The sequence below is a fragment of the Glandiceps talaboti genome, chromosome 9 (assembly GCF_964340395.1).
Source record: "Glandiceps talaboti chromosome 9, keGlaTala1.1, whole genome shotgun sequence".
In the NCBI taxonomy this organism is placed as follows: Eukaryota; Metazoa; Hemichordata; class Enteropneusta; family Spengelidae; genus Glandiceps; species Glandiceps talaboti.
The window spans coordinates 5191550-5205722 of record NC_135557.1 but is presented as its reverse complement, the minus strand read 5'-3'; the positions used below and the strand labels follow the sequence as shown (position 1 = coordinate 5205722).

General features: G+C 34.6%; 1 protein-coding gene across 1 annotated transcript; it reads right to left on the bottom strand.

The window, feature by feature from the left end:
* Window positions 1-2304: 2304 nt before the first annotated feature.
* Window positions 2305-8420, bottom strand: LOC144440451 (monocarboxylate transporter 12-like). The gene is made up of 4 exons (XM_078129822.1): window positions 8169-8420; window positions 6052-6195; window positions 2924-3769; window positions 2305-2501 (listed from the first exon to the last, which is right to left on the bottom strand). The coding sequence occupies exons 1-4, from the start codon at window positions 8383-8385 to the stop codon at window positions 2305-2307; spliced, it is 1404 nt and encodes a 467-aa protein (XP_077985948.1). The 5' UTR covers window positions 8386-8420.
* Between the last annotated feature and the right edge of the window lie 5753 nt (window positions 8421-14173).

The window sequence follows — 14173 nt, the reverse complement described above, 5'->3', positions numbered from 1 at the left end:
TTTTATCTTGAAAGTCACATGATCTGCATGTCTCATAAACTCATCAGACGGGGAATTCCCCTTCTATGACGTCACACTGTGATATGGGGTCATCTTGCCATGCGTTCTATGCCACTGTGTGGGCCTATAACTACAACACTCTTATATTCCGCATAGGCTTACAGTGCACTGTGCAATATCTTACATACAACTCTCTCTGATTGGTATGCTTGGAAGTTCCTTATTTTATAACTTCTTCAATAACCCATATTTGTCAACATTTTAAGCATAGTAATTACGTTTAATTAATATGTAACAAAAGTACGTTTGGGAATCAAAAGTAAAGTTCTAAATTTTGCATAAAATGTGCTAACAAGTAAATGAAACATGTACTGTGAATAAAACACTTTTCAATGTCAAAGTATCAATAACTTGGGTAGACAGTGTATATGATGAGTTTTAGTATGTACATTTCTTTTGTCATACCTATTCAAATAAATCTATATCTTTGGCAAACACATTAGCAGGTGTATATATTTTCCTTAGTTTTGTGGAAAATATTTTGAATGTCTTTCAAGAAAATCTGTTGACAAATTTCTAAAATTGACACTCCTTCTACATAAATCATTGATACCAGAACCAATGAAAATATATATTCAGAAACCCATCAGTGTCAATTTGAAAATGGCAAAAATATTCTTACAAAATCCTGTACACAGGTGAGATTTGTCTGACTTCAAGGAGCTGATGTCCAACAGTACAAATCAGAGAGAGTTGTTGGTAAATTCTTGTACAGTGCAGTGTATTAATTCACATTCAAATTCCATCGCTAGACATGTGACGAGTTGACGCCTATACTAGCTACGGGGATAAAAATCAAGTACTGATTGGGGGACAACTTTAATGCGTCATCGTAGCATATTGAATTTAACGTTGGATAAGTTCAAATTAATGCAAAGCATTCCCTGGATCCGATATAATGTGATATATTTGAATGTTAATTTCGCCAGCCTACAGCTAGCCCCCTCTTTCACAGAAGAGCAACCCAAAATACATTATAATCAAAATAAATGTAGTGGCATCGATAGTTTGGAGCGATAAACAGTGTCAGAACCATAATACGTTTTGCGACTGTTCTGGTATAAGAATAAAATGTGTACATTTTCTAACTGTAGACATAGTGGTAAGAAATCACTTGCCATAAAGACAAATAAGCAAAGGGGTATGTTCAAAGTAAATGAATAATTACTAAGTAAATTCAACTTGAAATATCATATATGACTCGTTTTTACATCCTCCGTGTATAAAAATATTAACCACGTCACATAATACATGAAGTTTAGACTGCTTGAAAACAAATAGTACAGTTTGGCTATAGACTTGTTACCACTGACCTATATCAAGTCTTACAGTGTGTCTAATATTGACATTTAAAAAAAATAGATGTCATCTACAAAACCTTCCAAAAATACAAAATCGAATACTGTGTTATGTAATTGAGTTAGTAAGTAGTACCTCATTCCAAATGAACCATGGGTAGGATTGCCCCCCCCCCTTAATATGATGTTCTACTATTTTGCTTGAACATCAAGTAAATTAGTCATCTTCCAATGGTCATTATAACATAATAAGGTCTTAGGCCTAATAAAAACAACCACCTGGTTTCGATTACGCTCAATATTAGAATAGGTGGGGTTGGTAGATTTTTTGTTATATTTTTGTTTCATGTATGAGTGTCCAGTTGAGGTATTTCCGTTGTTTTCCATATTATGGTCTCTGTGTTATTGGTTTCCTTCCATCAGATGTACAACCATTGCAAATTGGAAGAACAGTTTTATATTTTTTTTAAGACGATGTCAGTTTCCTCATCCACTATTTCTCTTTTTTTTCGCAATTTTATTATGTTTTACTCGAATACGTAAATCAATGTTTCGTGTCACAGGTAGTATTCCTTCGCGTCGATTTTCTTTCATGTGTTTGTCCATACAGTCTGCCGGTCTGGGTAATAACGCAAAATATAACCCTTTATATCTAAACAATGTCTAAAACTTAAAACACTCTTTAGCTAGCTATACTTCCTATTCTATTTTGACACTTTGTCATATTTTGATTTAATTTGCTTCTTATTTTGGTAAAAGAACAATAGAAATACAAATCCCACCTGAGTAATAGATTTTGGTGTCTAAGATAAAACTCAATATAGAACAAGGTTATCGACTCATTCTCACGTGCGTGCCTTTTTGTAATGCATGTGTAGAAAGTAGAAGTTAGTTCTATTGCAGGCATTAATGAGATTTGGACACTACATGGCTCGCATGTTCTTCTTTATCCCGTATTGGTAGCTGTTGAAACCATTTTCACCGTGTACACTTCAGACTTGATCTTACTATCTGCGTGTATTTCCTTCTGACACCGATCGGTAAATGGCTGAAGAATGAGAATAGCAAGGCCAGCAAATACCATACAGGAACCATAGAAGTAGAATGTGTTGTTGTAGTCTCTGGTAGTATCATATATCCAGCCTGTGAGGTAGGAAAATTAAAAAGAATGTTCAGTTTACAAACAGATAGATGTTCGTTCAAGATTCAAATTATATTGTCTTCCATACCTTTTGTTCTGTGACATATCTGTCTCCTTTAATTACATACAAAACATTTAAACTGTCAGACAAGATATCAATTTAAGGCTGTGGATATAAAATTATGTGAATGCTTGGAGAGAGGTATTTGCTCTAATGTATACGCAGAGCTTTCACTGACTGTTTTCCGATACAGTTGCAACCAGCATTCTTCGTAAGCCTAATACTGTTGCTACAATATGAAGAACAATTCTCAGTTTGGCAACATTTGATATTATAGTTCAATTTCAGGATGTTTATATAATTCATCTTAACCTAGGTTGGGACACAGATCATTTTTACATTGTCTTTCAAATCTTTACTCACCGCCTATCAATGGACCGATTAGTCCTCCTATTCCACCAAAAGGAGAACTTACAGATAGACCTGCAGTCAGGTTGGTTGGCCCTACAACATCTTTGATTGTCTGTTCATCCAATCCTAATACGATGCCGCTGAGGAATCCCAAAAATGCTGCATTGACGCTATATTTCAAGTACGAGTCAGCCAGTGAACTCAGGAGACAAGTTAATCCTAAAAAAACATGGGCCCATCCATACAGTCTTACACTTGTAAGTGCAGGAAATTTGAAATGTAAGATAACAGGGTTTACTAGCCTGCCCACGATCGCCATGATACCAAATATGGACATAGCCAGGGCAATTCCACTCTCGGACCCAAGGTTCTTTGACAGTGCACGGGCAAATGTATGTGGCGGCACTCCAGTGAAAGCAACTCCAACACCAAGAAAACGTGACGCAATTGACAAAAGTGTAAAGGTTGGATATCTGATAATTAAGCTACAGTCACAGATTTCACAGATCTTCTCCATGGTGGTTTGCTTGTTGGTAGATCTTTGATTGTCATCTTGATTGGTCAAAATGTCATCAACACTTTCAGCCCCTCTCTTCTTCACCATCAACTTTGAGGTTCGGATTTTCGGATCTCTAAAGAATGTTCCGCAGATGCACAAGTTGGCATTGATTGCAGCAAATACGATACATGCTCCACGCCATCCATACCAGTCTATCAGTAACTGCCACAGTGGTGTAAATGCAAACGCTCCTGTTCCTGTACCAACGCATACCAGGGCATTTGCAAGTACATACCTTTTCGTCATGTAGAAAGGAACTATCCCATACAAAGGACTCAGAATAAAACCATAACCACAGCCTGTATGTGTGTATGAAAAATAACTGTTAGATCCCTCAGGCTAATCTATTCACTGTGAAGGCGACCTAAGGCAAATGGTGAGGATAATAGCTTGAATGGTGTTTATTGATATTGTCATCCGAGTCAGTCTTCAAAGCTGATTGAATATTGTAAAGGTGAACATGTTTAGTTTTTGTCAAAAACAGAGTGTCGGTGTCCTAAAAAGAAAACTGGCAATTTAGAGCCCAGTAGCAGCAGCTAGAATTTCTGTCTAGTTATAAATATTTGGTATTTTATGTTCTTGCAGATTGAAGTCGTCTTATGATAAGAAAATGTTGTAGCAAATATTTGGATTTCCATTTTCTGTTAAAATGTCATTTTTTTCGATGAATTATATTCCACATTATTTTCATTCTCCTCCATCCTATGCAAACTTTATATATATAAGGCTTTCTTAAGATGATATGATATGATATGATATGATATGATATGATATGATATGATATGATATGATATATGATAATAGTATATGATACGATGTGAGGTGATGTAATGTGATTTGATATGATACAATATAATATGATACACTACAGTACGATACGATACGATACAATAATGATATATGATACAATACGATGTGATAAAATATGGTATGATATATGATATGATATGATATGATATGATATGATATATATATTATATATATGGTATGATATATGACACATGATATTCATTCATTCATTCATTCATTTTATTGCCAATTTTTAAAGTAAGTTACAATTACAAAATGACAGGAAATAAATAAACAGATTGGCAATTTGGAGTCAAAAAAATATGCATCATATGCATCAATAACAATAAGGGCTACACAGAACTAGAATAAAAAATATAAATGGAGAAAATTTCAAAAATGAGCTAACAATGCAAGAATATGTATTATATTCACTAGTTTAAATTTCGTCAAGTAGATACTCTTTAAAAGCTTTCTTGAACAGATGTTTTGATGTGAGACATTTCATTTCTGTTGGCAAACTGTTCCACAATTTTGTGCCTGAAAACCTGATGGAAAATTGACATTTCTTGCAATGAGTAATTTACATAATTAAATATTTTGTGGCATTAGGCCATCTCTCAAAAATGCAATCTCCAATGATATAATATATGATATAATATATGATACAATATGATACGATACGATACGATACGATACGATACGATACGATATGATATGATATGATATGATATGATACGGTACGGTACAATACGATACGATAAAATACGATATGATACAAACACTGGAATTCTGGTCCATGCATGTTCTTGAGAGCCGATAAAATTAACTGACATTAAGTCTATCATACGTATGAAGTTTGACGGAAGCTTCAATTATCACGTAATTCGACACAAACATTGACAAGTGTCATGTGATTCTAGTTAATCTAGGTTTTAATTCTATTAGTAATTTGCATTAAAAATTGCTTAGGCAATTACACCATATCTTAAGAATGCCAGCTTAAAATTCATAACATAAAACGCCTACGTTGATTTGTGAGACATGCACACGTGTACTGTAACGTTTGGTAATGTAGCTTGTAATTCTAATTTGGTATTCAGGCAGTATCCAAATAATGCAATATTCACATTTCATATTATTTATCACATAAATTTATGGTTTAAAAGCGTACACGTACTATAAAGCTTGATGGTGGACATTTCTTGCAATGAGTAATTTACATAATTAAATATTTTGTGGCATTAGGCCATCTCTCAAAAATGCAATCTCCAAATTTCATATATCACTTTGGTTTATACATTGGCAAAAACAAAGTTCACATGCATCCTGAAGCTATAGATGTGGCTTATGAGTTTAATTAGAACTTTGCATAATTAATATTTTATGGTATAGCTTTGGTTAATTTCAAAGAAATTGGTTAAGTATCGCAGAGTGCAAAGTGTATATATTCAATATCGCTTGGTTATGTAGTTGTTATTTACATAATTCGTTCATTGATTTATTTGCTTTTAATGAATTGTGATAATTATGCAAAATCTTAATTCACACTAATGTGACTTTGACCGTGCATAAAATGATTGTGTGGTTTTCAGGTAGCTGGTTTGTCGTAAACTTTAGCGTCACATGACGGTGATTCAAATTTAAAATAAATAATGATCTCAGAAATGAACGTATTTCTTACAAAGAGGTTATGGCATGGGTATTTCATGTGATAAAGATGTAGCCTAATTACTGAAATTGGTCGACAGGCAGGCAGCACACACAGAAGGGTATGCAATGCGAGACATACCAGTTAGTAATCCAAAACTGAAGTACAAAAACTCAAGGTTTGGTGCAAAGGCAGACAGTACGAATCCAAGAGAAGATAATATGCCTCCAATTACTACTGTACATCGATAACCTATCTTCTTCACAGTGATGTTAGCAACAGGGCCTGGATATGGAAGGAAATACGTTATAAGGCGTAATGGATACCTAAGCTAGCTGATAACAGTTAAAAATAGGTAACATTATATAGATGACAAGTTGTTAGGTCAATATCACAAACAGTGTGAAGGTGGTGTGGAGTGGAGGTTGACGATTTTCGCCGTGATCCGTTATTTTTGTTTAAGCCCACCTCCTCTGCCTTGTAAAAAATAAACAAATAACAGACGTTATAAACCAGCACTACACGAAAAATCCAATTTACCCACCTTTTACCGAACCACTATTTCTGTCAAGGGGTAGTACGAGACGCAGTACCACTTTTGACTGTCTACAGCCCTCCATGGGTGAAATCACCGTCGATAAATTAAGTCAAAGGTGGAACTTCGTTTCATAGTCACCTCATTTACAAATCAGTTTTACCCAGTGTGGAAACACATGGTCAAATATGCCTTTTCGTATAATGTAGATGTAAGCAGAACTGCCTTCCATAAGTGTTGCTGTTCCCATACCCTCTGTTTAATATCACCAATACCAATTAGGCTAACCCTAACCCAATTTGAAGTGAGCAATCTAACGATGTTGCCTAATTACCGATAAATATCAATTACGCAAATTATTCATTACAATAAAAAAATACCCCCCCCAAAATAAAAACAACAAACAAACAAACAAACAAACAAACAAACAAACAAACAAACAAACAAACAAACAAAAAAAAAACAAAAAAAAAACAAAAAAAAAACCCCCAAAAAACCAAAAAAACCAACAACCTTAATAGGACAAATGCAATTTCTTTTTTAAACTTGTACTGTCGAAATATTGCTTTATTGCCGGAAATCACAAATTATGCAAATAAGTCAATAAGACTATTGAGCGACATCAACCAGCTTTAGAGGAACCGTGTGCTTTGTTAATATTAACATATTTACCTCATTAAATGCAATTTGAAGCTGGTATTTCTGTTGTAATTGGGAATCGTTTATAATGCAAATCATGGGATGTTTACCACAATGTATGGCATTAATACTATGAGAAAAATTTCAAGCAAGTTGTAATATAATTGATAAAACAGTTTCTGTGATATCGCGTCCACAGTCAGGCAAAACAGACAGACAGACAGACAGACAGACAGACAGACAGACAGACAGACAGAAAGTCGTCACACACACAGACAAATAAACATACAAAGACAGTCAGAGAGAGAAAGCGAAAGAAAGGCAGACAGTAGCTAGGCCATTCCAGACTGCAAACAAGAAACTCGCTCGCTCAAATTGGGGGTATAATTTCCTCTTTGTACTGTTTCTTAACAGCTTTGACCTTCCGTATTCCGTAGAAGTGTAAATCAGGGATGTTTGTTCAGGGTAACAGGACAAACGCCCCCCTTCCCCGACATCTAATTCAAACTAAAGCGCAGCCATTTAAAATATACATTAATTTAGCAAAATCTATTGAAGCTCCGCCAAAAAAATGTACAATTATTAAATACACACACATACACCCTTATTTAGATAATGGTTTCACATGAGCTCAGTACACCATACTCACAATCATTAATATGCAAATGCATTTAACATGGCTGTCAGCCATGGCCATTTTGAAATATATGCGGAAGAACTGTCATATTGCGACAAAACCATACATAAATTTGCAATTATACCAAGTCTATGACTGTTCCTCCTGGGGTTTAATTTGGTTACATTCATATGAAGAATTTTCATGAACCCCCTTTCCGGCCATCAGAATATTCAAGCCCCCCCCCCCTCCCCCGTCACCATACATTTTTCAAGGTTGTAGTGTGAATAGTTCGTGACCGGTAGCTTGAGACCACAACTTTTTCATGCCTTTATTCTCCTCAGTCCACCCCCATGCCGTAAGTACTTCTCGTTCTTTAGAATGTTTCTCACAGGAAGATTGCTAATGTATATATTACTGCATATTGTGTACATCTTTTGTATCTGGTGGACTTATATATCAACTTACCGAATGAGAATAGTGTAAACGTAGCCACTGAGAGAATCCATGACGTCCGAGCTGACCCCGCATTGAAATACCTCTGTAGTTCTACAAATAGAGGTCCTATTGACTGGTAGGTTCCAGACACGAACATACTACCAACGTGACAAGAAAGAATCAGAAGCCAGCCATATATACCGCCGTCTTTTCCCTCGATCGCCATTCGGTCATCTGTCCTCTTCATTGTCGAATGGACGATGCTTATAATAAGTACCAAAATCAGGATCTCCAAGTTTTTAGACGTCGTCAAAGTGGTATAGAACAAATATAGCTTTGGCCAGGGGGAGTCACATCCGATTCACCTATTCATTATTATTGCAGTGAAATCAGAAACATATAGAACACAGCAGTCAAATGGACTTAAGTAACGTTACTCTTAATTGACCAAATAGGTTCCACCTCTTTGGGAATTTGTTTTTCAGATTCTGGTCTGAAAATGTATATATCTATACAGTATCAGGAATATAATTATTTCACACAATTTTATACGATGCTACGCTCTGTAATCATACTCAAAGGCCTTCTAAAGTGAGTAATCGTTACAACTCAGTAAGCAATCCGACGACACGTAAACAAATACAATAACTCTTCCACTCGACAGCTATTATATATATATATATATATATATATATATATATATATATATATATATATATATATAACAAATATTTATACATATACATATATATGTATATATAACGAAATACATGCTCATTTGAATACATATTGATGCACCGCATGAAGTAAAATAGTTGACCAATAAATCATAATTACCAGACATTTACACTTCATGTAGAGCTGTCTGAATGTACATAATTAAACCGAGTCAATGTGGCTACTGCACATCAAGTAACTGATACTGTCCAAGGATTTCCCAAATCAATATCTCGGTATCAATATCTCTTTCTTTTCACAACTGATGACTGATATGGCTTATATTTCACTAAAGATTTGCTGTATTGGATCATTTTAATGACCTGGCGAGTTCAATTGCATATGCCAGGCGGTTGATGGTATTTTTCTTTTGTTCTTGTCCTTTTTTTCCATTCTGACGTTTAACTTGAAGCAAACGCTACACTTCTTGCTAGGCAAACTCAAATAGACAACTGACCAGACTGAAGACATGATCGAGGTTTCAGCGTACGATCCGTTACAAAATATTGCATGTGTTGCTACTTTTACCGATTTCGATGGGATTGAGGAACCTCTGAACATTCATTGGGTCCTGAAGGCTCCATAATTAGTGATGGATTTGAAAATGCCCGGATTTTTGGGCAGTTAATGCATAAAATAGGAGAAAAGTCCACCAAACTTTGCTTGTGATTCACACCTGGATCGCTTCCTTCTATTTGCGTTAACGTTACAGAAATTGTAGCGTTTGATTCCAGTTAAACATTGGAATGAAAAAAAAGTACACAAAACAGATTCTGAAGAAAACCCCTCAAAATAATAACAAGAGCTACAATTATTACAGCTAATGTCAGTCACACTGACGACATTGCCCGAGTAACTAAACCACACGAATTATTGTCGATTTCAATATAACAACAGTTATCTCCTCTCTGACTCTTCCACATTGTTTCAACTGTGCTCTAAATTTCATTTAAATCAGAGAACCCCAATGACGATTACCACAAACAAATAACAAACCTTCTCTTAAAGGCCAAACTCAATTCAATTCAACCACAAACGCCGATGCCCTCAGCCTATGAAAGCCCGAGCACACAATATATATTCTTGAGTGGACGAGATGATAAGTCGTGTGATAACTTTTCGTTTTCCAAAGCGAAAACAAATATCTCGAGATCCAGAGACAGTTTGTCGAGATAATGAGATAGTTTCTCGACATCTTGAGTTTTCATTTTTGGAAAGAAAAAAAGATATCGTGATCTTGAGATAGTTTCCCGATATAATGAAAGTTTCTTGAGATAATAAAAGAGCATATCAAGATAAAGAGATAACTTTTCGTTTACCGACGAAAGCAAAAATAAATATTTCAAGGTCCCCAGATAGTTTCACGAGAAAATAAGAAAGTATCATCAGATCACGAGATAGATTCTTGAGATCTCGAGATACTTTCTAGAGATAACAATATAATTTCTCGAGATAACCAGGAAGTATCTTGAGCAGACGAGACATTTTAATTTTTTTTTGTAGATACCACTAACGTGCTTTCATAGTCCGCAACTATACACTACGCACTAAATGTAAACCATGATGAAAATTAATGTGTACAGCTATAGACAATCCTATCATTTATCAATACATAAATCTTGTAAAGTAACAGGTCACATGAACTGCAACACCTGTAAACTAATATGCCATCATCTGCTAGAAATGCAAGAAAAACGTTTTTGGAGAAACCAAACAAGGGCTCCATACTCACATCCATATAAACGAGCACATTTACAGCACCAATTCAACTAAGGAAGCCGTCAATATTTATGACCAAGGGGGTGGGGTTGGAGGAATCGCTTTGAAAATACAGCAAAGTTGAGTAACCCCTCTGCCTGGCTTGAAATTCTTTCGTAACCTCACACCTCCTTGACTCAAAATGTTTTCAAAGCCCCCCCCCCCACCCATTTTACGTCCAGAACTGTTAATGGCATTCTAAAAACATTAAACAAATTGAGATTGGGTGTTTTATTGAGCAATCCATCCATCCATTCATCCATATATCCATACATACATACATACATACATACATACATACATACATACATATATCCATACATACACATACATACATACATACATACATACATACATACATACACATACACACATACATACATACATACATACATACACACATACATACATACATACATACATACATACATACATATATCCATACATACATACATACATACATACATACATACATACACACACACACACACACACACATACATACATATATACATACATACATACATACATACATACATACATACATACATACAGGTCAGACAATTTATTAGATGCGATGACATTTGAATAAAGTGATCCCATAGCAGGTCTGCTTTATGATAGTGAAGGTAATAACTTGAAGGCAAATATTAACCACATATCAGGTCAGTTAAGTTTAGACAGCGTGGATCGATGCATCCAAATTATAATATACATAGGGAATTATATTACAATGAACCAAACAGAAACATAAAGAAGAACAAATAAGTAACAAAATTGAATATTTGTGTATTTTTCACAAGTCTTTTTTGCATATTGAATGATACTAAGTTTTGTGTAATGTAATATATTTCCAATATCTGACGTCAAAAGAAAGTCTGTCGGTAAAATGTCACTTTTTCGTGATGAAGTGGTCGATACATGATCAGTTCGTACTCATCTTCATATTTGACGACACATGAATACTTTCTTTCGATGCACCGTACGTTCTACACCAGTTTCCAATCGTTTCAATTTTTGGTTGTACACGTAGAGTCATGGTCACGTTATTTAGATATGACTGAACTTTTCATTGAAATTGATAGCAGTAATCAATACATGTATGTTAATTGCAGAGAAAAGTATGGCTGGACTTAAATAAATGTAAGTACATAAAGAAGGTTCCTCCCTTTAGAAAAAAGGGAGTAACCCCACACTAAACCTGAGGTGAGGTAAAATTACAGGTTTCCTAGAATCAATTTACAATAATTAGTTAATTCTTAAGTCATTGTATCTTCGAGTCATCAATCGATTATCAATAGATATGCTAATCAACCAATCAATCAATCAATCAATCAAACAATCAATTAATCATATATATATATATATATATATATATATATATATATATATATATATATATATATATATATATATATATATATATATATCTGTCCATCTATCTTCCTGCCTGCCTGCCTGCCTACCTGCCTAGATCTCTCTTTATATTCGCCCGTCATTGGCCAATGTATCCGACCAAGTCGTCCGTTCACGAATCTACCACACGATCAAAATACCGTGCATGAATGAATGAACATATTTTTGATGTCATAATAAATATTAAAATTATTCAAACACTGTAAGCTTATTGTTTGCAAACAATCTCAGGTAAGTGGGAGTTGGCTTATGTCTCATATGCATCATATATTAAATTATTTTATAAGTACATCTAACTCTTTCCAGAAAATAAGACTCTTTTATCATTACATTTCGATAAAGAAGAAATAGAGTAAACTAGCAAGAACAACTTGCAGAGAAATCCACCATACAGTAATATAATTATTTCCAAGATATTTTTCGCTATAGTCTCTCTTGTATTTATGATCACTTACTTATAAAAGGCCGTATTATTCAATGGTCTATAATAGTCATACTTTTTCATGCATTCTTAGTTGTGGATCTGTACATCTGTCGTCGTATGCATTTGGTCCTCGTCTAACTCATTGTTGTTTTTATTTCCTTCACAATGAATGTGACCTTCATCTTTTCCCACTACATCATGTGACATTTCACTCTGTCGATTAATTTCTGACTTCCTCGATTCCTCTTTGGATATCTTGCTACCTTCATCTTTATTTGTCATCTCCTTCTCGCCAGCACTTTTCGTCCTTGCCTCTATTTTTGTTTTCCCGACAGACTCGGACAAAGCATTCAGTTTATCCACCATCAAAATCATTCCCCAACAGTCTCGCTAAAGTGAAGATGAAAGAATAAGAGGGAATGTTAAATGAACAATTTTAGGTAGTCTGGCAGTCTATTTAGCACGCGGCAGCTTGACTCAGAGAGATATCTTTTTAATTCCCATTATTTGGATCCTATAAAACCTCACCTGACGAGAAAACGAATATAATGTGTATAGCTGCATTGTCCTGTGCAACGTTATAATATTTAGTTTTATTTTCTTTCAAAAATTGACTGTAGAAATTGTGTCAATTTTACTGTTCGATTGTTGTTTGTTGTGATGTCTTTTGGAATGTTATTAATTGTGATGGTTCCTATGGTAACGTGTAATGTTCTGTGTATACACTTACAAGTATATTTGTTAGTCCCTAGGGATACAAGCTTGACCAGCTTTGCTATTTCTCGATCCCTTTTGTCATGTATATTCTGTATGTGTATCTATTTTAAGGTTGATTTTATTATTTTGGTGAGTAAAGATTATTATTATTATCGTTATTAATATCCCAATGACTGTTCCTGCGCCTGACAGCAGTGTAATTACCTCAAATTCATTCACTGTGTGTATGAAATTGCTACATATACATAACAATAGCATTTGCCAACGACATAGCTGCGCCATGTGTAGTTAGATATGATTTGGAAGTTGCTATAATATGCAAGATTCTAACATAAAACATACATATCCCAACCCAAATGTGTCTACTTTACTGAGAGATACAAATGTTAACTCTTTTTACAGTCTGATGTATAGAACACGTGTGTGACATATTACTATCGTTAAAGAAAAACACATTATGTACAATAACCAATGGTAGCTGTAAGGGTTAAATGTCAGAAGGTTTGATGAAAATAAGCAGCAAAATAATATAATTACACCAAACAGTGAATGTATATCAAGATTATTTGTGTTTAAAATTCTCAAAACGTGCATTTTTTAGGTTATTTATATCTGGTACTTACATTACTCATGTCAGTTAATACATGATTAACATCTATATCGCCATGATATAATTTACATTTATGTAGAGCATTTATAGCTGTAGCCAAATCGTCGATCATTTGTTTTTTATCATCGGTGAATACAATGTCCCAATCTGTGAACTCGTTTAATTTAACTAGATTATCTGGGCGGTTGCTCAAGATGGGTGACCAACACAACCTCCTTTTCCGTACCATCATCTTCTGTTCATCTTTGAAATAATGCAATTTCACTGGAATTTTGAAAAAAGAAATCATAATGATTTGACCTCACACTATGATTTGATCTCACGCTAGAAGGTCAAACTATAGAAGGCGAAAGTTGAAGTATTCTCACGTAGACATATGTACTATAACTCATT

Excerpts from the sequence above, each read along its gene's own strand:
- LOC144440451 (XM_078129822.1), bottom strand. The coding sequence starts at position 8,385 with ATGAAGAGGACAGATGACCGAATGGCGATCGAGGGAAAAGACGGCGGT. Across the intron at positions 6,196-8,168 it reads GTTTACACTATTCTCATTCG|GCCCTGTTGCTAACATCACT; the intron begins GTAAGTTGATAT and ends TTCCATATCCAG. Across the intron at positions 2,502-2,923 it reads AATCGGTCCATTGATAGGCG|GCTGGATATATGATACTACC; the intron begins GTGAGTAAAGAT and ends CCTACCTCACAG.